Below are 25,545 nucleotides of genomic sequence, written 5' to 3'. Positions count from 1 at the left end.
GCTGCTTTCAAAGTAAAACTCCCAAACTTGGCTGCCCTTTTATTAGACACCAGTGGGATCACCTGACTATAGCTGGGAGGGGTGGGAGCTACAACATGGAGCTGGTCACTGCTCCTGTATAAACAATATATAACAAACAAGGGAAATTTGTGCTCACCACTAATTTTTAAATAAATATATATATATAATGATGTAAAAACTTGGTTCCACACTCGCAGACCACTCACAACCAATCCAAACAGTTATAAATAGATGGTAAGTTGGGCCAATACACATCATTCTTCTTGGCATTAGCCTTACAATTTAATGCAGTGCATGTGCACAAACGCTGTATTCTGGTTTAGGCAGGGGTTAAAGAGCAATTGCACCTTCTACGTGCCCAGAAGCTGTTGCCAAGTTCATAATGAGAAGCATATGACTCTATATTATAGCCGTCCCTTAATGGAGATACCATTTTTATTTTACGGCCCCTCTGCTTGTTGTGGCTGATGCAGTAGAAATGTCTAATAATAAAATGCCCTCCTGCGTCTGATCCCAGCGAGCGAAACAAATCTATAGCGGGTTGCTTAGCAATACTGAGCCCTCGTGTATAAAGATGCCGTTAAACAATAGAGTGGGCTTATAGAAACAAACATACCCAGGCCTAACATTTCCATTTCTTGTAAAAGAAACCAGACACGGAACAGAAATAAAAAGCCGTTACGGTATTTTTTAAAAGTTACTAAAACCACTGAATATTGGTAATGAATGTGTGTTTGGAATTTGCTCAGAATGACATCTTTTCTTTCATTAGACAAATGTTACAATCCCCTTAAAGAATGAGGCAGAGTGGGATCAGATCAGCGGTGGGTTACGGGTACATTTCATATTTGGTCGGAAGCCTTAGCACAGAATGTGAATGTGGGATAAGAAGCCGGAGAGGCAGCCAAGAGCTGTGGGTTTATTTAATAGATTTTCTTTTCTATTTCTAAAGCCGTCACTGGTTGTCGGATCTGAATTCACATGTTATTATTTCCCTGGCACACTACCCTCCCTACATCACCCACAGGATTGTTGTGCCTTTATTGTGCTCATTATTTCATTGTGTCTGGCCTACAGCCTTTCAACTGATAACTGGGACTGCTGGTTCTTTCTATCAATTTTCTATACATATATCTGTACATATAATTGGTTTCTAATGGTCAAGACCAGTATTTCAGCGACATATCTGCCTGAACTTCTGGGCCTGAATCACTGAGGAGCCCTCTAAGTCATTTGTCCTTGTAACTCTGTGCTCATAATGAATGTCATACCCGTTTATCAGCCTTTCTGATGGTTGCTCCTTAAAGGAGAAGGAAAGCTACCGAAGCAGTTTATTGTCAATCAATTAGCCACAAAAGTACAAGCTATAAGAGTATATTTATTCTGCAGAATGCTTTACCATACTTGAGAATCTCTCTCTGTTTGTTTAGGATAGCAGCTGCCATATTAGCTTGGTTGACATCACTTCCTGCCTGAGTCTCTCCCTGCTCACTCATAGCTCTGGGCTCAGATTACAGCAGGGAGGGGAGGAGGGAGAGAGGAGCACACTGAGCATGCTCAAGCCCAAGCCCTGGAGGTTTAAGCTGAAAACAGGAAGTCTGATACAGAGGCCCATGAGTACACAATAGAAGGAAAGAAATGTGGTGTTTCTTTTGACAGAGGACTCAAAGCAGCAATACTTTGAGGGTTTACTGGTGTATTTATATAGACCTTTCTGATAAAGCTAAATTAATTTCCTTTAAGGAGCCCTGCATTATAATATATTTTCTTATATGCACAGGGTCGAACTGGGGGGCCCTGGGCCCACCGGGACTGCTGACCAGGGCCCCCCTCCTGTGATGCGCCGTGCATGAAGCAAACAGCCCCCCTCGGCAGGCATGTGCACATGGCGTTGCGAGTCGCGGAATTATTATTTTTTTTTTTTTTTTAAAACGACAATCGGGAGTGGGGGTCTGGCCCGGCGGGAGCCATGAGGGTCGAGGCCCACCGTGTTTTTTCCCGGTGTCCCAGGGGGCCAGTCGGACATTGCATATGCAGCTTTAGGTTCACAATATAGGTCACATATTGGATAAATGAAAAACCCCAAATTTTGTAGGCAGTTATGAATAATATATGGTGTTGTTTTAACATTGTGCTAAAAAAATGTATCTTTATAAATACAGTAGCCCCTTTATTGGAGTTCCCCATAGATCTTCACTGGTCCCTGTCAGAAGCACAGTAGGAGGGCAACAAATGTCCCCTTTAAGACTGGCAGGGTTCTGGGGACTAGGGATAAGCAACCTTTGACTCTGCAGTTAGTGTACATTTTATTTTGAACTACAAATCCCAGTATCACACCAAGGCAGGCCTATATTTATGAAACGAGTCAGTAGGGGTTTCCTCTTTTTGCAGACAAGAATGGTATTGGGGATATTATTCTAATGACATGCCTTAACCTTATGTTTCTGTTGGAGATCCAAACACTAAGGGGCAGATTTATCAAAGGTCAAGGTGAATTTTCGAATTGTAAAAATTCGAATTTAGAACTATTTTTGTGTACTTCAATTCAATTCGAATTTGCAAATTTGTCTCTTTAAAAATTCGACTTTGACCATTTGCCATCTAAAACCTGCCGAATTGCTGTTTTAGCCTATGGGGGACCTCCTAGAACCTATTTGGAGTCAATTGGAGGACATTAAAAAAAAGTTTTTCGATCAAATGTGCTATTCCTTTGATTTATACTATTCAAATTTGGGCAAATATGGATCTATTCTATCAAAACCGGACCTATTCGATCCAAAAAAAAACTTTGACTTAATTTCGGTTGCTCTTTTTGAATTCGAATTTCGAAGTTTTTTCAATTCGAAATTCGACCCTTGATAGATCTGCCCCTAGGAGGCAAATTTATCAAGGGTTGGATTTCAAATTGATGTAAGTTTTTTTTAAACTCCCTCCCTAAACTCCGACTTGGCGAAATGTATTAATGAAATCGAATTATTAAAACTCGGATGAATTTAAACGACCTGAAAACTTGAATCGAATTCAATCAAACTCTATTCGAGAAAAAAAACATGAATGTCAGGAAGGCTGCAAATTGATCCCTGGACCTCTCCCATTGACGTTAACAGTAATTCGGTAGGTTTTAGGTGGTGAATAGTTGAATTCGAATTCTTAAAGGGCCAGAGTATGATAAATATCGAATTGGAATTTTTTAAAAAAAACTCGAATCATGTTAATTCCCAAGTCTGGAACATAAAAAAAAATGTGAAAATTCAAATTAGAATTTTCAATTCCACCCTTGATAAATCTGCCCCTAAGAATCCCAGTGGGGAAGCAGGCGTTAACTACATGATTAGTAATCAGGGAAGGCAGGTATGCATTTGAGCTCGTGTCGATGACAAAAAAAAAAGATAGAGGAAAAAAAACTGTTACCATAGCAACTGTCTCCTAAAATGATGTGTAGGTGAACACGAAGTTAAAGAACAGATTCAGGGAAAATGAAGTCACGCACAATGAGCGCTGTACCTAAAGGGTGGGGGCCCCACGGAAATCCTTTTTTGTTACACAGAGCAGGAGATAGACATTCTGCTTAGTAGAACCTTCAGCTGGAAGGGATGGGAGTTCTCTAGGAAGAAGCACAGAACCCAAGGAGATCATCACTGCGTCTGATCATGTGAGGTTTGTTTTGCTTCTCCTTTGTGTCTAATGAATGAAATCACACGCCGTGCTGCGAATTTGCCATTAGCCGGAGAATTCATTGTAAAGCAGCAACAGAAATGGTTGGTTGGAGAGAAATAGGATCTTTGCATGTACCTGTTTGTACCCTGCTCTTTATATACATTATTAATACATAAATTAATACATAATATAGACATTATTCATGTTTAACTGCCAGACCCGTCTGGCTGTTCTTTATTAAGAGAAATGCGAGATGGCACTCCCTTTGAAGGGGTTGTTCCCCTTTAAATTTACTTTTACTATGATATAGAGAGCGATATTCTGAGACAATTTGCAATTGGTTTTCATTTGTTATTATTTGTGGCTTTTGAGTTATTTAGCTTTTTATTCAGCCATTGCAATTTCAGAAATCCAGTTGCTAGGCTCCAAATTACCCTAGCAACCATGCATTGATATGAATAAGAGACTGGAATATGAATAGGAGAGGCCTGAATAGAAAGAGGAGTAGCAATAACAATAAATGCGTAGCCTTACCGACTCTGTAACTGTTTTAAATTTCTAAATCGATCCATTAATTGATCCATTTCATCTTTGTCCCTGCTGAGCAGAATCCCTGAGTTTCATTACAGGCAGCAGTTAGAATTGATACAATAGTTGCTGATATTCCACATATACTGCTTAGAAATGAAGCAACTAATGAAACACTAGAAGGAGGAACTTTAAAGGGGTTGTTCACCTTCAAACACTTTTTTTTCAGTTCAGTTGGTTTCAGGTTGTTCACCAGAAATAATGATTTTTTTTCCAATCACTTTCTACTTTCTTTTTGTGACTTTTTCTAATATTGAAGTGTAAAGTTTCATTTTTCACCTTCTAAAGCAGCTCCGGGAGGGGGGGTCGCCGACTCTTTAACTGATATAAATTGTTATCTTATGCTTCAGCATTGCGCAAAACCTTCACGGCCCATGGCCGTCTCCTCTTCCTGGTCCGCGTGCCTCTGCTACTCCCCGCCCACCTACCAATGAAAAACGAGTAGGCAGTGACGGTGGGAGTGATGGTGAGGCACATCGAGTAAACCGTCACTGCCTACTCGTTTTTCATTGGTAGGTGGGCGGGGACTAGCAGAGACAGGCGGACCAGGAAGAGGAGACGGCCACGGGCTGTAAAGGTTTTGCGCGATGCTGAAGCTGCTGCAGGTATATGGGGGATATGATTGCACTGCGATTGCCTAAAAAACTGCTCATACAAAATAATCGCTATTGGAAAAACGCTTATATTAACAACCCAAAGCCAAAGGGGGATTCAAATTTTGACTATAGATCCCCTTTAAAGACGGCTGTCAGAATTGATACAAATATATAGGGATGCACCAAATCCGGGATTCGGCCAGGATTCGGCCTGTTTCAGCAGGATTCGTACGAATCCTTCTGCCCGGCTGAACGGAATCCGAATCCCAATTTGCATATGGAAATTAGGGACGGGGGGAATCGCGTGACTTTTTTGTCACAAAATAAGGAAGTAAAAAATGTTTTCCCTTTCTCACTCCTAATTTACATGTGCAAATTAGGATTCGGATTCGGTTTGGTATGTGGCCGAATCTTTAGAGAAGGATTCGGGGGTTCAGCCGAATCCAAAATAGTGGATTCGTTGCATACCTACAAATATAGTTGCTAATACTCCACAGATGCTGCTGAGAAATGTATCAACTAAATGTATCAACTAAATGGAGCAAATTGTAACAATTCAGAATCTGCTCCTGGATGGGGTCTCTTTTTTAAAACCCGTACCCAACCCTTTCCCCAAGCCTGACCCGGACCTGCCTTGGCAACTCCACAAATTTTCACCCGACCCGCTCACCGCAATGTGCGTCGCACCAACCGGAAGTGGCATCACGTTGAGCGTTTTTTAACCATTCGGACGCTTGGATTTTTTTGCTTTTTCCTCGGCTTTGGCCACCTGTAGCCACCGCACTGCAGAGCACCTGCACACTGGAATGTAATGGGTATTCCGCAGGTACCAGACCCAACGCAGGACTCTACTACCAGACTGAAACATTTAAACTTAAATTTTAGGAAACCGGTAAAAAAATAAAAGATGGAAAGCAACTAAAAAAAACTTTGTTTATGGTGAACAATCTGAAAACAACTGAACTGAAAAAAGTGTTTGTATGGTGAACAACCCCTTTAAACTTAAATTTTGGGAAAAATGGTCAAAAATAAAACATACAAAGCAAATGAAAAAAGTCTTTATTTCTGGTGAACAATCTGAAAACAACTGAATTAAAAACGTTTTGTAAGGTGATACAACCCCTTTAAATATCTAAACCCCAGTTGTGGGTTGAGCGGATATTGGGTCTGCTCTGGTGTCATATAAAGGGCTCAACATACCTCCCAACTGTCCCTTTTTCGGAGGGACAGTCCCTCTTTTGACAGCTCAACCCGCAGTCCCTCATTTGTACTGGAAAGTCCCTCTTTTCTCTGCAGTGAACAGCCAGAAAAAGAAAGAAAGTTTCTAACTTAATTGGCTTTTGGCAGAGAGCCCAGAACAGCTAACAGGTGCAAATAAGATACTTTGTAACATTTTTGAGGCACAAAAAAACAGAAGAAGAGAAATATTTTCAAACTTTCATAACCTGCCAAATTTTGTAAAACTTACATGGTAATTAGGGGGTTTGGCCACAAAAATGGGTGTGGTTAAAAAAAATTGCCACGCTATATGCGAAAAAAAATTTTGTCCCTCTTTTTACTTCCAAAATGTTGGGAGGTATGGGCTCAGGCTGAATCCACATTAAAAAAAAGTATGTTGGTTGGCAAACGTTGGGTTAGGCCTGCAAGTCCCTTCACCCCTAGTATAGTTGCTAATGAATAATATTTTTTATGTTTAATAATTACAAGACTGGCATGGTTATATCACGTTTGTTTGAAAACTATGCATGTTTTATAGGATTTAATATTCAGTCCCATCCTCACTGTACTGGGCATCACATCGTTAATCCATCCAAGATCTCTCTTTTAGCTTAGGTTACAAATATCCGTTCCATGCTCAGGAATTTCAGTATGTGCCTCCATGTCTTGGAGCCGGCCCAGTGGGATTCTTGTACAGTAGCCCATGGTTAGCCAGTCACACATGCAGCGAGAGAAAATACCACAGGCATTTACACAGATGCACGTGTCCATTAAAATCCAGCAAGAGTCAAGCAAACCACAAACCACAGTAATCACAAGCAGCACATACACTGGAATAGGAAAAACATATTCTGTATCATTTCCGGACGTTCTTCCTTCAGTTTCAGGATTTGTGATACCACAATGCTACCTTACAACAGAACATCTTCCAGTATTGTGGAATCACTTTATAGCTTAAAGGAGAAGGAAAGGCTAAAACTAAGTAAACTTTATCAGAAAGGTCTATATAAATACACCAGTAAACCCTCAAAGTAATGCTGCTCTGAGTCCTCTGTCAAAAGAAACACCGCATTTCTTTCCTTCTATTGTGTACTCATGGGCTTCTGTATCAGACTTCCTGTTTTCAGCTTAAACCTCCAGGGCTAGGGCTTGAGCATGCTCAGTTTGCTCCTCTTTCTTCAAGAAAAACTTAAATCTCAGTAAGGCTAATATTATCTTCAAATGGGTCACTGGACCTCTCCCACTGACTTATACGTGAACTCGATAGGTTTAATGTGCTGAATAATCAAATTCTAATTATTCCCAGGGTATAGGTTTGATAAATCTTGAAATTCGAATTAAAATTCGAATCAAATTTGGATAATTCACATTTCGAATTTGGATAATTCACAATTCGAATTTGAGAGTTTTGACCAAAAATAAAGTTAGAAAATTTCCACTTAAAGTTACTAGGAACACTTCTATTATTTGGAACAAGCTATTATTTTATGGAACACTGCAATTATTTGGTCATGACTACTAGTAAATTATTTCCCATGTACAAATATAACTTCTACCAGTGATTGATCAAGTTAGTGATGTTGGACTGCTATTATTCTGAACACAACTCTTTGGACAGGTAAGACCATGTATTGATTCAGAAATACACATTAGAAATTCAGTGGAGGTGCTACTCAGGTAGTCATTTCAGGACCCTGTGTATGTTTGTTTTGCTCTATCCTTAACATAGTAATGAGCTGTAACACCTGCACTCAAACACGTATGGTCAAACACATGCAGATTACACTTGCTGATATCAGTTCTTTAGAGTTTTAGACCAATTCAGCATCTTATCTGCCAGTGTATGGGTGTTTCCGACCGGTCTCGCCAATCGATATCTAGCCAAGATATCGATTGAGGACCAAGAACGATTGAGGACCACATTGGCTAGTTGATGCGCTCCTCAGCACCCAGTCTCTTCTAAGGATGCACCGAATCCACTATTTGGGATTGAGCTGAATCCTGCTTGAAAGATTCGTCTGAATATCGAACCAAATCTGATTTGCATATGAAAATTAGGGGCAGGAAAGGAAAAAGTGGGGGGAAAATGTTTTACTTCCTTTTTTTTGACGAAAAGTCACATGATTGATCTTCCTGACCCTAATTTGCACATGCAATTTCGGAATCGGTAAGGCACAATCCTGCTGAGAAAGGCTGAATCTCAAACCAAATCCTGTATTCGGTGCATCCCTAGTCTCTTAATTATAATCCGATCCCTAGGGCTGAACGTTTGGATTAACCTGATATCGCCCTGCTGTTGTTGGGAATATTGGGGAAAGATCTGTTCATTAAGCAACCTCGCCAAACGAGCAGATCTACGAGTCTACACGGGGAAAAAACAAGGGATGAATGAGCCTGGAATAGGATACAGTGTTGGAGATACAATAGTGATGTCACATTGCTTCCGGGAAGGCTGGATCAGCAGAATTCCAGTCATTTCCTTTCAGTGACATTCTCATTCTCTCCGACACTGGGAGGAACATGCACCCTGCTCTGTTACAAAGGGTTTCTGGTAAGCAGCGGATCATACTGTATTCATTTCTAGCAAATCCCCTCGCCTGTCCTCCTCTCACTGACGCTTACATGCCGGTAAAGCCTGAGGATTCACGGAAAACCCTTTTCCATTAGTCCATTAAGCAAATTGTTTCCTAGAAAATGACTCTCTTCCACAGAGAACCTATTACTGAAGACGGGAGATGTGAACGGAATATAATGTCTCTGTTGCATGAGGGGGTGAGGCTGGGGCAGCCCTAAGAACAATATACTAGATTTATGCACAGCCCCGTAGGGACAGATGCCTAGATTTGCTAGGGAAATAACTATAACATATTTTGCATAATAACACTCCTTTCTAGTCCTTACACACTGGGTATTGGGAAGCAGTTGCAAAGGTGGTGAATAGTGATGTTCAGGAAAAACTCAACCCATACCCACCCCTATCCACCCCTAGTACCCACCCATACCCACAAAATGTTGCCATTGTAGAACTAGCATCCAACCCATGTCCACATCTTCCTGCTCCATACGCTAATTCTGCAGCGCCTCTGATTCCAAGACATGGAATATATAGTGAATAAAGTACCCCCTCTTGTAAAATATAAGGATATTATAAGTTACTGAGGAGTTTCATGACCATATAAAAACACGAGGCCGAAGGCCGAGTGTTTTTATACAGGTCATGGAACTCCGAGGTAACTTCTAATATCCTCATATTTTGCAACTGGGGGTACTTTATTTATTATAATACACAAGTTTCAGTGAATCATGTGACAGAAATGACATCAGAACTCACCGTTAATAACTGATGACATCAGAACTCACCGTTTATAAGGATATAATTTACAAGATATTCATGGCTTTTGTGTATTAAACAGGAGTATACTTCAACGGTGATCCACACCCAACTCACAATGGTCACCAAAATTGTAGTCCAAACTCCCCTGACACATGACTAAACTCTCAGTCCCCACAGGTTTTGTGTCAATCTGCACTTGTGGTGAAGTTCTGGGTTAAGGATAACATAACATGATTCTTTGTCTACCCACCTTCATATTATCCTCAGTACCACCAGAATATGTTTCTTAAAAATGCACCTTCTCTTCTATACCTGCTATCTCACCCCTTTCCCAGAGACTACTATCCCACTGTTACTATAGACACCATCTCTCCCTACTATACCTGCTATCCCACAGTCACACTCCCTTCCTAGAGACTATTATCCCACTGTTACTATAGGCACCATCTCTCACTACTATACCTGCTATCCCACAGTCACACTCCCTTCCCAGAGACTATTATCCTCTGTTACTATAGGCACCATCTCTCCCTACTATACCTGCTATCCCACAGTCACACTCCCTTCCCAGAGACTATTATCCACTGTTACTATAGGCACCATCTCTCCCTACTATACCTGCTATCCCACAGTCACACTCCCTTCCTAGAGACTATTATCCCACTGTTACTATAGACACCATCTCTCCCTACTATACCTGCTATCCCACAGTCACACTCCCTTCCCAGAGACTATTATCCACTGTTACTATAGACACCATCTCTCCCTACTATACCTGCTATCCCACAGTCACACTCCCTTCCCAGAGACTATTATCCCACTGTTACTATAGACACCATCTCTCCCTACTATACCTGCTATCCCACAGTCACACTCCCTTCCCAGAGACTATTATCCACTGTTACTATAGGCACCATCTCTCCCTACTATACCTGCTATCCCACAGTCACACTCCCTTCCCAGAGACTATTATCCACTGTTACTATAGGCACCATCTCTACCTACTATACCTGCTATCCCCTTGCCAAATAAAAATTTGCAGACGGTCAATAAAATGTCAGTTAAAAGGGTGGTCGACCTTAGAAAGAATGTTGTAGAAGGCAGATACATGCTGAGTTAAGGTGTCCATTCGCAGGCAGTTGGATTATCGCCAGTTTATATGCCTGTGTATGGGGCTCTCCATTGGGCCTACCCTACCAATGTCTGTCCAAAGATCAGCTAGCTGTTGATGGGGCAGGTTTGTCTTGCCTGTTGGATGAAGGATGGCATCTGTGCATTAATATGGTCCTCATTCCGGCAGCTGGTGTTGCAGGGGGTTTGATTCCTTTGATGGCTTGAAGCCCAAACTATAACCTTGTGTTGACTATTTGTGCCCCTGGTGTGCAAACTATATCTGGGGTTTACCCAGGAGCACTGCCCCCACATGCCCTATAGAAATAACTGTGTCCAGCTTTTATGCTGCTTTTATTTAGCTTTTTCATTGTAGAGTCTACTGGGAATGGCCAAGCAGATAGAGGGTAGGGCGTAGTTAGGATTCATTATCAGGCTGGGACAAAGGCTAAATTCAACTCTACAATCCCCCTCTTGTGGCCGAATACACACGCAGATCAACCTGCCTTACAAATGGAGAGTTCCATTATTAGCAGGGGAGGGGGGCATCCCTTATTTATTTCTCTCTCTCACCCTTTCCCATCTACCGTGTCACTTGGCACATTCATGGAAAGGCAAGTAGCCAGAAATAACTCTTGACTTGTTCTGACATCAGTGGCCAGCTGCACATCCCATACTCTATCCCCGGCTAATAAACAGGTCATTTCACAAACCCCGTGAAAGTAAAATGTCTTCTGGAATTAACCCCTTGAGCGTTCCTGCTTGTGTAAGGTGATGGCCGCCAGCAGGTGTGCTCTTAATAGTTGTCGTTTGGCTAATGGAGGGGTGCCAGCCTTCTTATGTAAAACATGGCATGGGCCTTGAGTGATGAAGGTGTTATGTCAGCATTACACTGGCAATTAAAATAGGCGCTCTTAGATTAATGGAAGCATGCTAATTATTTAATTAAATGGAAGCATGCTAATTATTTCATTAAATGGATGTAAACTGGGAAGAGTCCTTCACGAATAAGGCTGCTTGGTCCTTTCTTAGGTTCTTAAAGGAGTTGTTCACCCGTAAATTTTATTTTAGTATGATGTACTAAAGTAACAATCGGAGGCAATCGGTTTTCGTTTTTTATTATTTGAGGTTATTGAGTTATTTAGCTTTTTGTTCAGGTTTGCCATTTCAGCCATCTGGTTGCTAGGGTCCAAATTACCCTAGCAACCATGCATTGAATTGAAGAAGACACTGGAATAGGAATAAGAGAGGCCTGAATAGCACATACACTTAAAGGAACAGGCTAAACATAAAAACCAGCAATTATATATTTTTTTTAGTTGTAATATTGGTGTGTAGGTGCATCTCAAGTCATTTTGCCTGGTCATGTGCTTTCAGAAAGAGCCAGCACTTTAGGATGGAACTGCTTTCTTGTAGGCTGTTGTTTCTCCTACTCATTGTAACTGAATGTGTCTCAGTGGGACCTGGATTTTACTATTGAGTGCTGCTCTTAGATCTACCAGGCAGCTGTTATCTTGTGTTAGGGAGCTGCTATCTGGTTACCTTCCCATTGTTCTGTTGCTATGCTGCTGGGGGAGGGAGGGGGATGATATCACTCCAACTTGCAGTACAGCAGTAAAGAGTGACTGAAGTTTATCAGAGCACAATTCACATGACTGGGGAGAGCTGGGAAACAGCCAATATGTTTAGCCCCATGTCAGATTTAAAATGAAATATAAAAATAATATTAAATATAAAAAAATCTGTGTGCTCTTTTGAGAAACTGATTTCAGTGCAGAATTCAGCTGGAGCAGCACTATTAACTGATGTGTTTTGAGAAAAAAAAATGTTTTCCATGACAGTATCCCTTTAAATAATATATGGAAGAGGTGGCCCCACACCCACTGACCAATCAGACTGTAGGGACCTTCTATACCACACGAGGGCACAAACTGCAGTTAATTTGTCTGCTAATTCGTGACAGTTCTCAGTGCACCTAAAGTTCAGATTGAATCATCTATTATGAATAAGGGACAGGATGAATGTCACACTAAGGTTAAGATAAAGCTCTTTGTTATAAATAACTCATGTGTGATCTGAAGCTTTTAGTGGCCTTCTCTCCCTCGTGCCTGTGAAAGGGGTGGGGGGGAGCTGATACCATGTTTTTCCTGACCAAGATATTGTAAGAAGTTTGTGCCTAATCACAAAGACCACCTTGTAAAGAAATGTGGATTTTCAACACTTCCTTGTCTCTACTCATCTGTATACGTGTGAGTGTTAAAGGAATTGTTCAGTGTAAAAATAAAAACTGGGTAAATGGAAAGGCTGTGCAATATAAAAAATGTGTCTTATATAGTTAGTTAGCCAAAAATGTACTGTATAAAGGCTGGAGTGACTGGATGTGTAACATAATAGCCAGAACACTACTTCCTGCTTTTCAGCTCTCTTAGTTTCCACTGATTGGTTACCAGGCAGTAACCAATCAGTGACTTGAGGGGGGGGCACATGGATCATAACTGTTGAATGCTGAGGATCAATTGCAAACTCACTGAACAGTTATGTCCATGTGGCCCCCCTTATAGTCGCTGACTAACTCAGAGTTAGAGAGCTGAAAAGCAGGAAGTAGTGTTCTGGCTATTATGTTAGACATCCAGTCACTCCAGCCTTTATACATTACATTTTTGGCTAACTAAATTCAGACACTCTTCACTGCTGTACTGTAAATTGGAGTGATATCACCCCTTTCCTCCCCCCCCCCCCAGCAGCCTAACAACAGAACAATGGGAAGGTAACCAGATAGCAGCTCCCTAACACAAGATAACAGCTGCCTGGTAGATCTAAGAGTAGTAATCAATAGTAAAATCCAGGTCCCACTGAGACACATTCAGTTACATTGAGTAGGAGAAACAAGAGCCTGCCAGAAAGCAGTTCCATCCTAAAGTGCTGGCTCTTTCTGAAAGCACATGACCAGGCAAAATGACTTGAGATGCACCTACACACCAATATTACAACTAAAACAATATATAATTGCTGGTTTTTATGTTTAGCCTGTTCCTTTAAGTGTATGTGCTGTATATATAAATGATGGCGGCTGCACAGTGTGTGAGGGATAGAGGAATTCCATGCCACAGAAATGCAGATCCTGGTAGTGCCCCATGAGTGGTTAAGACATGTCTGACACCTCACACCATTCTCCCACCTGCTGCTTTATAACTGAGCATAAAGGTTCACAGATATCTCCAAGCAAAAGTGTCAGGCGTGTGTAGAGTGATGGCTGGTGTGCGTCCATGATCTAAATATCACACTTCATTTGTCTCACTCCATATTCCCAAGGATTTACTATGCTTGTCCTTTCCTCCCTAAAGGCCAACTATGCCAGTTCTATTTTGGGCATATAAATATATAATAATCTAACAAACAGCTCTAATTGTTCTTTGTCTAATTAAGTTGATTGAATAAGCCAGTGCACTTAAAAAAACGATGAAGCTTTGGCTTGAGATCTTCTTGTCGGCACAGTGAAATCACGCTCCCTGCCTGTGATTGACAGTTTTCCTAAGAAATCTTGTGCCAGCAGAGTGATAGCAGTCAAAGTGAGACAGATCTGAAGGCAAAGGCCAAGGAGGTTATTAATTAAAGTCTGAAAAACTCTATAAATTTGAGTTTATTTTTCTATAAAATCCGATCTTTTAGTAGGAAAAAAAACTTGAATTTTTCAAGATTTATTATACCCCGAAGGGTGGAAAAAGTCAGAATCTGAAAAACCAGCATCTCAGACCTGCCGAGGTTGTATATATGTCAATATGAGCACAGGATACACAGTAGATAACAGATAAGTACTACTATAGTTTATATAAACAAGCTGCTGTGTAGCCATGGGGGCAGCCATTCAAGCACAGGATACACAGTAGATAACAGATAAGTACTACTATAGTTTATATAAACAAGCTGCTGTGTAGCCATGGGGGCAGCCATTCAAGCACAGGATACACAGTAGATAACAGATAAGTACTACTATAGTTTATATAAACAAGCTGCTGTGTAGCCATGGGGGCAGCCATTCAAGCACAGGATACACAGTAGATAACAGATAAGTACTACTATAGTTTATATGATGTGTAGCAATGGGGGCAGGCATTCAAAGGTTGCTCGTTATGATTATCAGATCTATAAGCCTGTTGTCGGCCTGTTTTCTACTGCTGTGAACTACAAATCCCAGAATCCTCAGCCTGCCATTGATTGGGAGTTTCAGTTCAGAATAATTGAAGGGCTGCTTGTTTCTCATTCTACATTCCATTGTAGTGTATTCCTTACTAGTGTCATTTCTTAATCCCATTTCTATCCAACGGTAAACTCTTCTTCTAAATATTCATCATGATTTGTTTTTCTATTTGCAGACAAGAGATGATTTCTTGGGCCAAGTTGATGTTCCGCTGAACCACTTACCGGTAATGTATCCCACATGTCACCATTTTCCTTCTTTATTCCATAGCACAAAGCAGATGATTCTAAGAAAGCTTACAATGTACATTGATTTTATGTTTTCTGAATGTTTTCTTTTCTTTGACTTAAAACACTGTCAGTGGCCACGGTAAACACCTTCACCTATAAAGGCCAGGGCCCTGAACAAGTTCTCTTCATAAGCACAGCATTCTAGGCTACTCACACCAATTTAATATAAAGGCAAGCCCTTGGTTGCCTTTATATCACCTGAATATCAGCCCTGTATAACCTGCCATAAGGAGGCCTTAAAGGAGAACTAAAGATTAACTAAAGAAGTGGGTACAAATTTTGTACATTATGTTTTGTGCTTCTTTACCAGCCCAAGGCAACCACAGTCCTTTAGCAGTAAATATCTGTGTCTCCAAAGATGCCCCAGTAGCTCCCCATCTTCTTTTCTGCTGATTCACTGCACATGCTCTGTGCTGCTGTCACTTACTGAGCTTAGGGACCCACTCACAATATACAGTACACATAGAATAGAAATGTCACAATATAAGGCTGATTAGTAATTAATACAAATAATTACCACATGGCAGCACAGAAACCAGTGCAATTAGCATCAGAATTTAATAATCAGCAAACCTGTAGCATCATCTTATATTACAGCCAGGGAAGCTCATTTTCTGCTGGATAATTAGTGACGAGCCCTAAGCTTAGCTTCTCAACAGCCAATCAGAGCCCACTGAGCATGTGAGTGTCACAGACACTTTCCAAGATGGTGACCCCCTGTGACAAGTTTGAAGTCCTGGATCATTGCTGCTATTGACAAGCTCAAACTTTAGCCTCGTGCAATAAATTCACTATATAAAATGTGGCATTTTAGCTTTATTCACTTTTAGGGTTTAGTTCTCCTTTAAGGCACTTCTCAGCCTGGCATAAGTCATCTGGCTAAAAAAAAAAACCCTTCTTTGCCTTGTGTGACTCCCATTCACAGAACAAGAGGGAGAGAATTTTCCCTGGTGAATCAACTTTGATAAGTAATGAGCCCAGTAGAATATTGTGTGTTTATGCAAGGCGTCCTGCAGTTAAACCTAAAGCTACTGTGGGCGACAAACTTCCCCGAAAATGCCACCCCCTTTACTAACTTCAGAATTACTGCAAGTAAATGACATTACTTGCAGCAATTAGGCTTCATTGTGGGAAAATGTGAAGGAAGTGCATTTTTTACTGCAGGCAACACATTGTCCCATGTTCCATTGCCCTAAGGTGTAAGGCTATCTTTGCACACCTGCACTGTGAACCAATATTTGGGATTTCATGTGTCCCTTTAACAACCAGTGGAATCTACCCAATCCCAATGTGAATTGAAGTGGCTCTTGGCTTATCAGGTTTCTGTGCAGCTGAATGAGGGCTAAATAATTGCGTTTGCTGTTCACTCCCAAGAACAATACTTCAATTTCGCTGAAAGTCGAGGTTAAAAATTAACTGTTCTTGTTAACAGACAGAAGATCCAACAATGGAAAGACCATACACATTCAAAGACTTCTTACTTAGACCAAGAAGGTATGGCTAGAACATGACTTTTAATTTGTATTTCTAATTATTATTCACGAAAACCGGATATGTGAACATGTGATTTCTCTTAAAGCCACAAGTCCCGGGTTAAGGGTTTCTTGAGACTGAAGATGGCCTATTTGCCAAAGAATGGAATGCAGGAAGAAGAGACTAACGAGCAGAGAGAAGAATCAGAGGTGAGGGTCACGAGTTTGCTAATCTTCAGTCCTGTTTTATAGCAAGTTGTTGGTTTTCTTATTTTTGTTTTTGTAAATCTGAGAATAGACGTTGGTAGAAGCGTGAGCTTTGCCAGCCTGATCATCATTTATAGTTGTAGGCCAAATCAGTGGCGTAACTAGATATTACTGGGCCCCACAGCAAATTATTTTTCAGGCCCCCAAAATGTTTAGAGGTTGACTTGTTTCTCCAATATTTATTGAAATTGTATATGAATTAGGGCCTCATGGGGCCCCTATACCTCCTGGGCCCCCCTGCAGCCGCAGGGTCTGCTTCCTCTATAGTTACGCCCCTGGGCCAAATGGTCCTGATATGAGCCGTGAATTGATTCAGAGGACTGACTTGGCATATTATATTGCCCATTCATTTCTCAATAGTATATGTCAACTTGTCCACTCCTGGAGACTAACACATCAGCTTTCTTTACGGATCAGGGTTGAACAGGCTGAAACATCCAGTAGGGTGAAGGCCATATCAGGCTAGGCATCTACTCCTCTTTCAGCAGCTCTGTGTGTTATCCAGTCCTTAGACTTGGGGTCAGATCATCATCATACCAGTCTAAGGTATAGGCAAAAGTTCACTCTGGAGAGCCAATTTGAATTCAGTGTATTTTATTCAGACGCACAACATGTTTCGGACAGACATGTCCTTCATCAGGTGCTAATGAAACATGTTGTGTGTCTGAATAAAATACACTGAATTCAAATTGGCTCTCCAGAGTGAACTTTTGCCTATACCTTGGATATTGTGTGGCTTGGACGGTGCCACTGACTCTGTTGGATAGAGCTTTGATGACTTTGGAGTGAGGGACCACCCAACATATAATTGATCATACCAGTCTAGTTTCTCCCAGGTGGGTGAGCTAATGGGACAAAGTTCCATGTATGGGTAACTTATTTTTATTGTATCTTATGCATTCCAGCAAGCCTGGGATGTTGTGGACTCCAATGATTCAAGCTCTCCACATCAGCAAGAACTTCCCGCTCCACCCATGCCACCAGGATGGGAAGAAAAAGTGGACAACCTTGGGCGGACATATTATGTCAACCATAATAACAAAAGCACTCAGTGGCAAAGGCCAAGTCTCATGTAAGTACTACTGTGTGAACAGGGGGTCTAATTGTGTGATATATTATTGTACAATGCTAACTCTGGTTTAATTATATATAATCTTTTTATTCAATTTACCACAATGGCCAGCTGAAGAATTTAGGGGCCATTTATTAGGCACAGGGCAGAGATCAAGGTGTTTAGGTGTATTGCAAAATGTTCTTGTCTAGAAAAGGGCTTGACGGTCCAGTATTTGGTAAGCTTCATAAAAGGCTGGATGAGGGCCTGAAACGTTGCTGACCAGGTTCTGCGATATATATCCAATAAAGGCATTTTAACCTCTAGTTATTTGGTGCCGTACAAAGAATTTTGTTCCAGTTATGGGGGACATGCCATGAAGATGCCCCCATAGCATCTAAAATTCTACAATGATGGAGATAGTACAATTACCCCATTTTATGATCAGAAATGGGTGACCCCTAATTATAAGATTGTATGTGCTTGGCAGAGAATGAATTATTGGCACAACATGGCACCCTTTTATGTGTAATCTGAATATACACAAATTAACTAGCTGAATGATTTTAGTCTTGCCATATATTGACCACTAGGTAGTGTGTGGGTTCTCACAACAGCTCACATAACAAGTGCTACTGCATGTGCCCAAGCTTAGATAAATGTTTAATGCCCATGACCTACATGATCGATCCCATAGGATTCAAGTCTGTTTCTCACATGGACCAGGTCTTAAAGGGATACTGTCAATTAACCGTTAATAGTGCTGCTCCAGTAGACTTCTGTACTGAAATATGGTTTTCAAAAGAGCAAATAGATTTTTTCTAATTTTGAAATCTGACATGGGGCTAAACATATTTTCAGTTTCCCAGCTGCCCTCAGTCATGTGACTTGTGCTCTGATAAACTTCAGTCACTCTTTACTGCTGTACTGCAAGTTAGAGTGATATCACCCCCCCCCCCCAGCAGCCTAAAAAAAGAACAATGGGAAGGTAACCAGATAGCAGCTCCCTAACACAAGATAACAGCTGCCTGGTAGATCTAAGAACAACACTCAATAGTAAAATCCAGGTCCCACTGAGACCCATTCAGTTACATTGAGAAGGAGACACAACAGCCTGCCAGAAAGCAGTTCCATCCTAAAGTGCTGGCTCTTTCTGAAAGCACATGATCAGGCAAAATGACCTGAGATGCACCTACACACCAATATTACAACTAAAAAAAATACACTTGCTGGTTCAGGAATGAAATTTTATATTGTAGAGTCAATTATTTGCAGTGTAAACTGTGTCATTTAGAAATAAAAACAACATCATAAAAATCATGAAAGAATCCCTTTAAGGGTACCAGGGTCCGGGGACTTTTAAAGTCAAACACCGATGTGGTATGGATTGGGGGGTCCTGCTTGGGGAGGGGTTCCTTCTACTTTAACAAATTTTCTTATTGGTGTCAGGAAAGAACGTCAGTGTTTATAGAATGCAATAAGATAGATAAGTAAGCAAGCTCTGCCTATATGTTGCACTATTAGCACCTTTGCTTCTAAAGGTCATTCCGCAAATTACTTCTCCCTCCCTATGTGAAGGTTCTTGCGACTGCAGTAAATAGTTTTCTGATCCCCAGAGCAACCCTTCAGAAGCTACAGGGTTCTAAAAGTAATATACATTCCAAATAAGATTGTATGCATGTGGATTAGGTGCATATGTCTGCAACTGTGTTTAAACACCATTTTTGCTATTAGCATGGTGTATGGTTTAAAGGAAAAGTAACACCAAAAAATGAAAGCAGTTTAAAGGAATGAAAATATATTGTACCATCGCCCAGTATTGGTTCTACTGGTATATTTACTTCAGAAACTCTACAATAGTTTATATAAACAAGCTGCTGTGTAGCCATGGGGGCAGCCATTCAAGCACAGGATACACAGTAGATAACAGATAAGTACTACTATAGTTTATATAAACAAGCTGCTGTGGAGCCATGGGGGCAGCCATTCAAGCACAGGATACACAGTAGATAACAGATAAGTACTACTATAGTTTATATAAACAAGCTGCTGTGTAGCCATGGGGGCCGCCCTTCAAGCAAAGGATACACAGTAGATAATAGATAAGTACTACTATAGTTTATATAAACAAGCTGCTGTGTAGCCATGGGGGCAGCCATTCAAGCACAGGATACACAGTAGATAACAGATAAGTACTACTATAGTTTATATAAACAAGCTGCTGTGTAGCCATGGGGGCAGCCATTCAAGCACAGGATACACAGTAGATAACAGATAAGTTCTGAAGAATCCCATTGTATACTACAGAGCTTATCTGTTATCTGCTGTGTATCCTGTGCCTTTTCTCCTTTTTCAGCTTTGAATGGCTGCTCCCATGACTCCTTTAATACACCTGCAATAAAAAGGTCATTATCTAGTTCCTGCAATAAGTAGACGGTGTTGCTTCCATAAGTGCATGTTAGATAATAGATAATAGTAGCCACCGTCCAGACTTGCACTTGCAAGTAAGTGGCACAAATGCGGGTACAGAATGCGCCTTTCTTGCACAAAGCAAAACATGCTTTTATTCAAATGGCCTCCGAATGCTATGTAATCAGCAGAACTGCACCCAGTGCAACTATCAATGCCTGCCTTGCCCCCAAAAGTAATCTATAAAGCCTAGTACAAGCATGGGACCTGTTATCCAAAATGTTCGGGACCTGGGGTTTTCAGGATACAGATCTTTCCGTAATTTGGATCTTCATACCTTAAGTCTACTAGAAAATCATGTAAACATTAAATAACCCCAATAGGCTGGTTTTGCTTCCAATAAGGATTAATTATATCTTAGTTGGGATCAAGTACAAGGGACTGTTTTATTATTTTAGAGAAAAAGGAAATCCTTGTTAAAAATTTGGATTATTTCATTATAATGAAGTCTATGGGAGACGGCCTTTCCGTAATTCGGAGCTTTCTGGATAATGGGTTTCCGAATAATAGATCCCATACCTGTACTTTAAACCGTCTCAGGAAACTCCTCCGGTTTGACATGGCATCAGGCCAGAGCTTTGTGTATTCAGCCTGCGGCTCAGCTCTTTACAAGTGATGCCATACATACCATTTTGATAGAAGGATAAACACTCTGCAAGACTCTTAGGTATTAAAATAGAAGGTACTTGTGTTAATCTTATTTGCTTTTGATATTAACACTCATCGCAGACCTGGGGAAGTAAAAACTGTACAACCAAGCAGGTTCCGAGGAAGGCAATATGTTGGGATTAACACGTTAATCAGGAATTATATCTTGTGCGTTATATATTCTTCCTTTTGGAGAGCTTCCCAAAAAATGAAAAATGCTTGTCCAATAATTAGATAACTATGGAAAAGTAGTACATTAGGGATATTATCTATTCAAATATTAAATTACTCCTGCAGTTTTCTTTACTGGATCTTAGAGATTACCTTCAAGTGGAAAATAGAAATTCACCTCCAGCTTTTTCTGATGACATATTTAACAAACCTATTTGTATATTTATTTATTTATACTGGATAAAAGAATCTGCCCCAGCTTTAAAAGAAGTCCTTCAGTATCTTCATGGTATTTTCCTACAAGATGCTATAAATTATAAAATAGGTGATCAATCTATAAGAAGGCATTTTCGGCATATAAATGGTCTATTTACTACGGAAGAGCACTGAGGCCAGCAAAAAAAAAAATTCTGATAAATTATGACTTTTAATGTCATAATTCTGACTTTAAAAAATCGAAATTATGTTTTTTAATCTCCTAATTAGGACTTTTAAACTCATAAGTATGACTTTAAAAAATCTAAATTATGATTTTATTTAGGGATGCACCAAATCCACTATTTTGGATTCAGCTGAACCCCGGAATCCTTTGCGAAAGATTTGGCCGAATACCGAACTGAATCTGAGCCCTAATTTGCATATGCAAATTACAGGTGGGAAGGGGTAAACACTCTTTACTTCCTTGTTTTCTGACAAAAAGTCAAGCAATTTCCCTCCCCTAATTTGCATATGCAAATTAGGATTCGGAAATTGGTTCGGCTGGGCAGAAGGATTCGGCCGAATCCTGCTGAAAAAGGCTGAATCCTGGATTTGGTGCATCCCTACTTTTATTCTCATAATTATGATTTTTAATCTCATAATTGTGATTTTTAATCTCATTATTAGGATTTTTAATCTCATAATAATTTTGATCTTAAAAGTCATAATTATGAGATTAAAAGTAAAAATTTTACTTTTTAAAGTCAGAATTATCATATCATTCTTTGACTGGTTTACCCAGATACCATACTCCAAACTTTGATGTAGAGTGGGGCTGCACCTTGTGAAACATTAAGACACTATGCTATTTTATTGTATTTAGTCAATCATATCCACAACCTTGCATACTTCAGTTTCTCAACTGTATAATTTTTTTTTTTTTTTTTTTTTTTTTTTTTTTTTTCCCTATGTGTTTTTTTTTCGGTTTTCTTATGTTTCCTATTTTGTCCTACTTCTTATTTGTGTAAAATTCATAAAACTACTTAAATAAAGAGTTATAAAGTCAGAATTATGATATTAAAAGTCATAATTTAGATTTTTTAAAGTCAGAATTCCGAGATTAAAAATCATAATTATGAGATTAAAAATCATAATTATAAAATTAAAAAACATAATTTTGCCTTTTAAAGTCATAATTATGAGATTAAAAGTCATAATTATAAGATTAAAAATCATAATTTTGACTTTTTCAATCATAATTATGAGATTAAGAGCTGGCCCCAGTGCTCTTCCGTAATTTACCATTGGATGACAATAAAAATGAATTCCTAAATTTATGGTAACCACAACCTAAAATTAGGGCAATTCTATCCTAAATGTTGTGATCGACTCTATACCATTCACAATAGGTATGGGATGCATTATCCGGAAACCCATTATCCAGAAAACTCCAGGCTGTCTCCAATAGACTCCCAAATAATTCAAATTGTTTAAAATTATTTCCTTTTTCTGTGTAATAATAAAACAGGAACTTGTACTTGATCCCAACTAAGATATAATTAATCCTTATTGGAAGCAAAACCAGCCTATTGGGTTTATTTAATGTTTACATGATTTTCTAGTAGACTTAAGGTATGAATATCCAAATCACAGAAAGATCCGTTATCCGGAAAACCCCAGGTCCTGAGCATTCTGGATAACAGGTGTAATACTTGTACTGATAAACTGGCTCACTGATCTGTCGAATGTTTTGTTGAGCATTAAGATGATATAAAAAAAACAGGTTATTTGTTGGGTTTGTTATATTTACTGTTAACATAAAATGTGAACTTTGTGGTCTAAAACTTCTGTCAAAAAGTCGGCAGGATTAATTATTAATTTAAATAAAGAGAATTTGAAAAGAAAGAAGAAATGCTAAAAGATTAAATTTGACAGAATACTGCTGGTAGAATCCTACATGAGCTGCAGGTAATCGCTCAACATCTCTCCTTTCCCGTTTATCCCATGCAGTGATGTTGCATCTGAATCGGACAACAACATTCGGCACATACAGCAAGAAGCCCACAGAGTGTTCCGCTCTCGGAGACATATCAGTGAAGACCTAGAACCTGAACATTTAGAGGGAGTGGGGGATATGCCAGAGGTGAGTCCTGGGATGTCAGGTCGGTGAATGGTTTGCATTTCTTACTCTTGCCTCAGGCCCTGTCTCTCCAAAGCATTGCCAATACATATATAATATACAAAGGAGAAAATCGTACATATTATGAAAGCACTAAGTAGGTTCTTTTCTTGATGCTCTTTTAAAAAGCAATGTAAACGTATGAAATTAAAAATGGCTGCAGATATCAGTGCAGTAAAACAGACACCAGGGATTAGTGGCATAACTAGATATTACTGGGCCCCACTGCAAATTATTTTTTCTAGAGGTTGTCCTGTTTTAGCAATATTTATTTAAATTGTATATGATTGAGGGCCTTATGGGACCCCTATACCTCCTGGGCCCCCCTGCAGCCACAGGGTCTGCTTCCTCTATAGTTACACCCCTGCCAGGGGGCATTTACAACTGAGCAGTGTGCAAAATAATGGACACAATGCACTCATTTTTTTAGATTTGCACAGTGTGTTCTGCTATTGCAGAGTTGTAGCAGATCTCTGCACTACATTTTGGAGCAGAAAGGCCTCTGGTTTCTTTCTTGAATAGAGCGCTGTCTGCATTCGGCAGCTTTCTATTTAGGAGGAGGGGTAGAAGACATTTGGGGGTCGTTCAGGCATGCAAGTTAGGGAACACCAAAGGACGCAGGCAGAAGAACAGGGCTGGGCTGAATCTTCTGCACTGTGTACCTTGTGCCAAATGTTTTTTTCCAATATGACGTGTACATCACAGGTCAGCCGGGCTCCCCAGGCAAACCGGCCAGCCACCCCCCCTGCGCCAGCATGCATGACAGGTCATGACAGAGAGAAAAGAGATGGGGGGGTGAGCGACAGAGAGGAGGGAGGGGACAGATACAGAGGGGAGAGCGATGGAGGGGAGGGTAACAGGAGGGAGGGGAGGGTGACAGGAGGGAGGGGAGAGCAACGGAGGGGATGGTAACAGGAGGGAGGGGGGAGCAACGGAGGGGAGGGTGACAGGAGGGAGGGGAGGAGGACGGAGGGTAGGGTGACAGGAGGGAGAGGAGAGTGATGGAGGGGAGGGTGACAGGAGGGAGGGGAGAGCGATGGAGGGTTGGGTGACAGGAGGAAGGGGAGGGTGACAGGAGGGAGGGGAGAGCGATGGAGGGGAGGGTGACAGGAGGGAGGGGAGAGCAATGGAGGGGAGGGTGACAGGAGGAAGGGGAGAGCGATGGAGGGGAGGGTGACAGGAGGGAGAGCGATGGAGGGGAGGGTGGTAGGAGTAAGGGGAGGGTGACAGGATGGAGGGGAGGGTGACAGGCAGGAGGGGAGAGCGATGGAGGGGAGGGTGACAGGAGGGAGGGGAGAGTGATGGAGGGGAAGATGACAGGACGAAGGGGAGAGCGATGGAGGGGAGGGTGACAGGAGGGAGGGGAGAGCGATGGAGGGGAGGGTGACAGGAGGGAGGGGAGAGCGATGGAGGGGAGGGTGATATGATGGAGGGGGACAGGAGGGAGGGGAGAGCGACGGAGGGGAGGGTGACAGGAGGGAGGGGAGAGCGATGGAAGGGAAGGGTGACAGGAGGGAGGGGAGAGCGATGGAAGGGAAGGGTGACAGGAGGGAGGGGAGGATGATGGAGGGGAGGGTGACAGGAGGGAGGGGAGAGCGATGGAGGGGAGTTAGACTGAGGGGTGAGGACTAGGGGTAGGCAGAAGACAATTTTGGAGGTAACTGCCCAGCTTCCCCTATCATTGCGCTGTAGGCAGCTGCCTCATTCCGACCCTTACCAAACCAGTGTGGCAGAAGTCAGCCTTGCAAGCTTCTTCACTGGCTTCCTCTATATTGTTTCAAAAGACAGAACAACATGATGTGACTAATGTTGGTCTATATACAGTTAGACCCATAAATCTTTGGACAGAGACAACTTTTTACTAATTTTGGTTCTGTACATTACCACAATGAATTTTAAATGAAACAACTCAGATCCAGTTGAACTGCAGACTTTCAGCTTTAATTCAGTGGGCTTTGTTTCCTGAAGACGGCTCAAGCTATGGAGCCGAAACGTTGAAAATAAAGTTTGATATTTGAAACTTTATATCAAGTCCTGTTTGTTGCGGTTTCTTTTAGTTAATGAACAATGTTATAGGT

The 25,545-nt window shown here is 41.0% G+C and overlaps 1 protein-coding gene across 22 annotated transcripts in view; it reads left to right on the top strand.

Annotated features, from left to right (window-relative positions):
- Positions 1-25,545, top strand: part of nedd4l.S (NEDD4 like E3 ubiquitin protein ligase S homeolog) — a 255,233-nt gene that overhangs the window by 167,330 nt on the left and 62,358 nt on the right. For 21 of the 22 annotated variants that reach the window (XM_018235316.2, XM_018235308.2, XM_018235302.2 and 18 more), the window contains 5 exon segments: positions 14,898-14,948; positions 16,445-16,506; positions 16,592-16,694; positions 17,657-17,823; positions 23,299-23,431. In XM_018235316.2, coding sequence (XP_018090805.1) covers positions 14,898-14,948; positions 16,445-16,506; positions 16,592-16,694; positions 17,657-17,823; positions 23,299-23,431 — 516 coding nt within the window. 22 annotated transcript variants of the gene reach the window in all.

This window comes from Xenopus laevis, chromosome 1S (genome assembly GCF_017654675.1).
Source record: "Xenopus laevis strain J_2021 chromosome 1S, Xenopus_laevis_v10.1, whole genome shotgun sequence".
Classification (NCBI taxonomy): Eukaryota; Metazoa; Chordata; class Amphibia; order Anura; family Pipidae; genus Xenopus; species Xenopus laevis.
The sequence above is the reverse complement of the archived record's forward strand: the minus strand, read 5'-3'. Positions and strand labels throughout refer to the sequence as shown.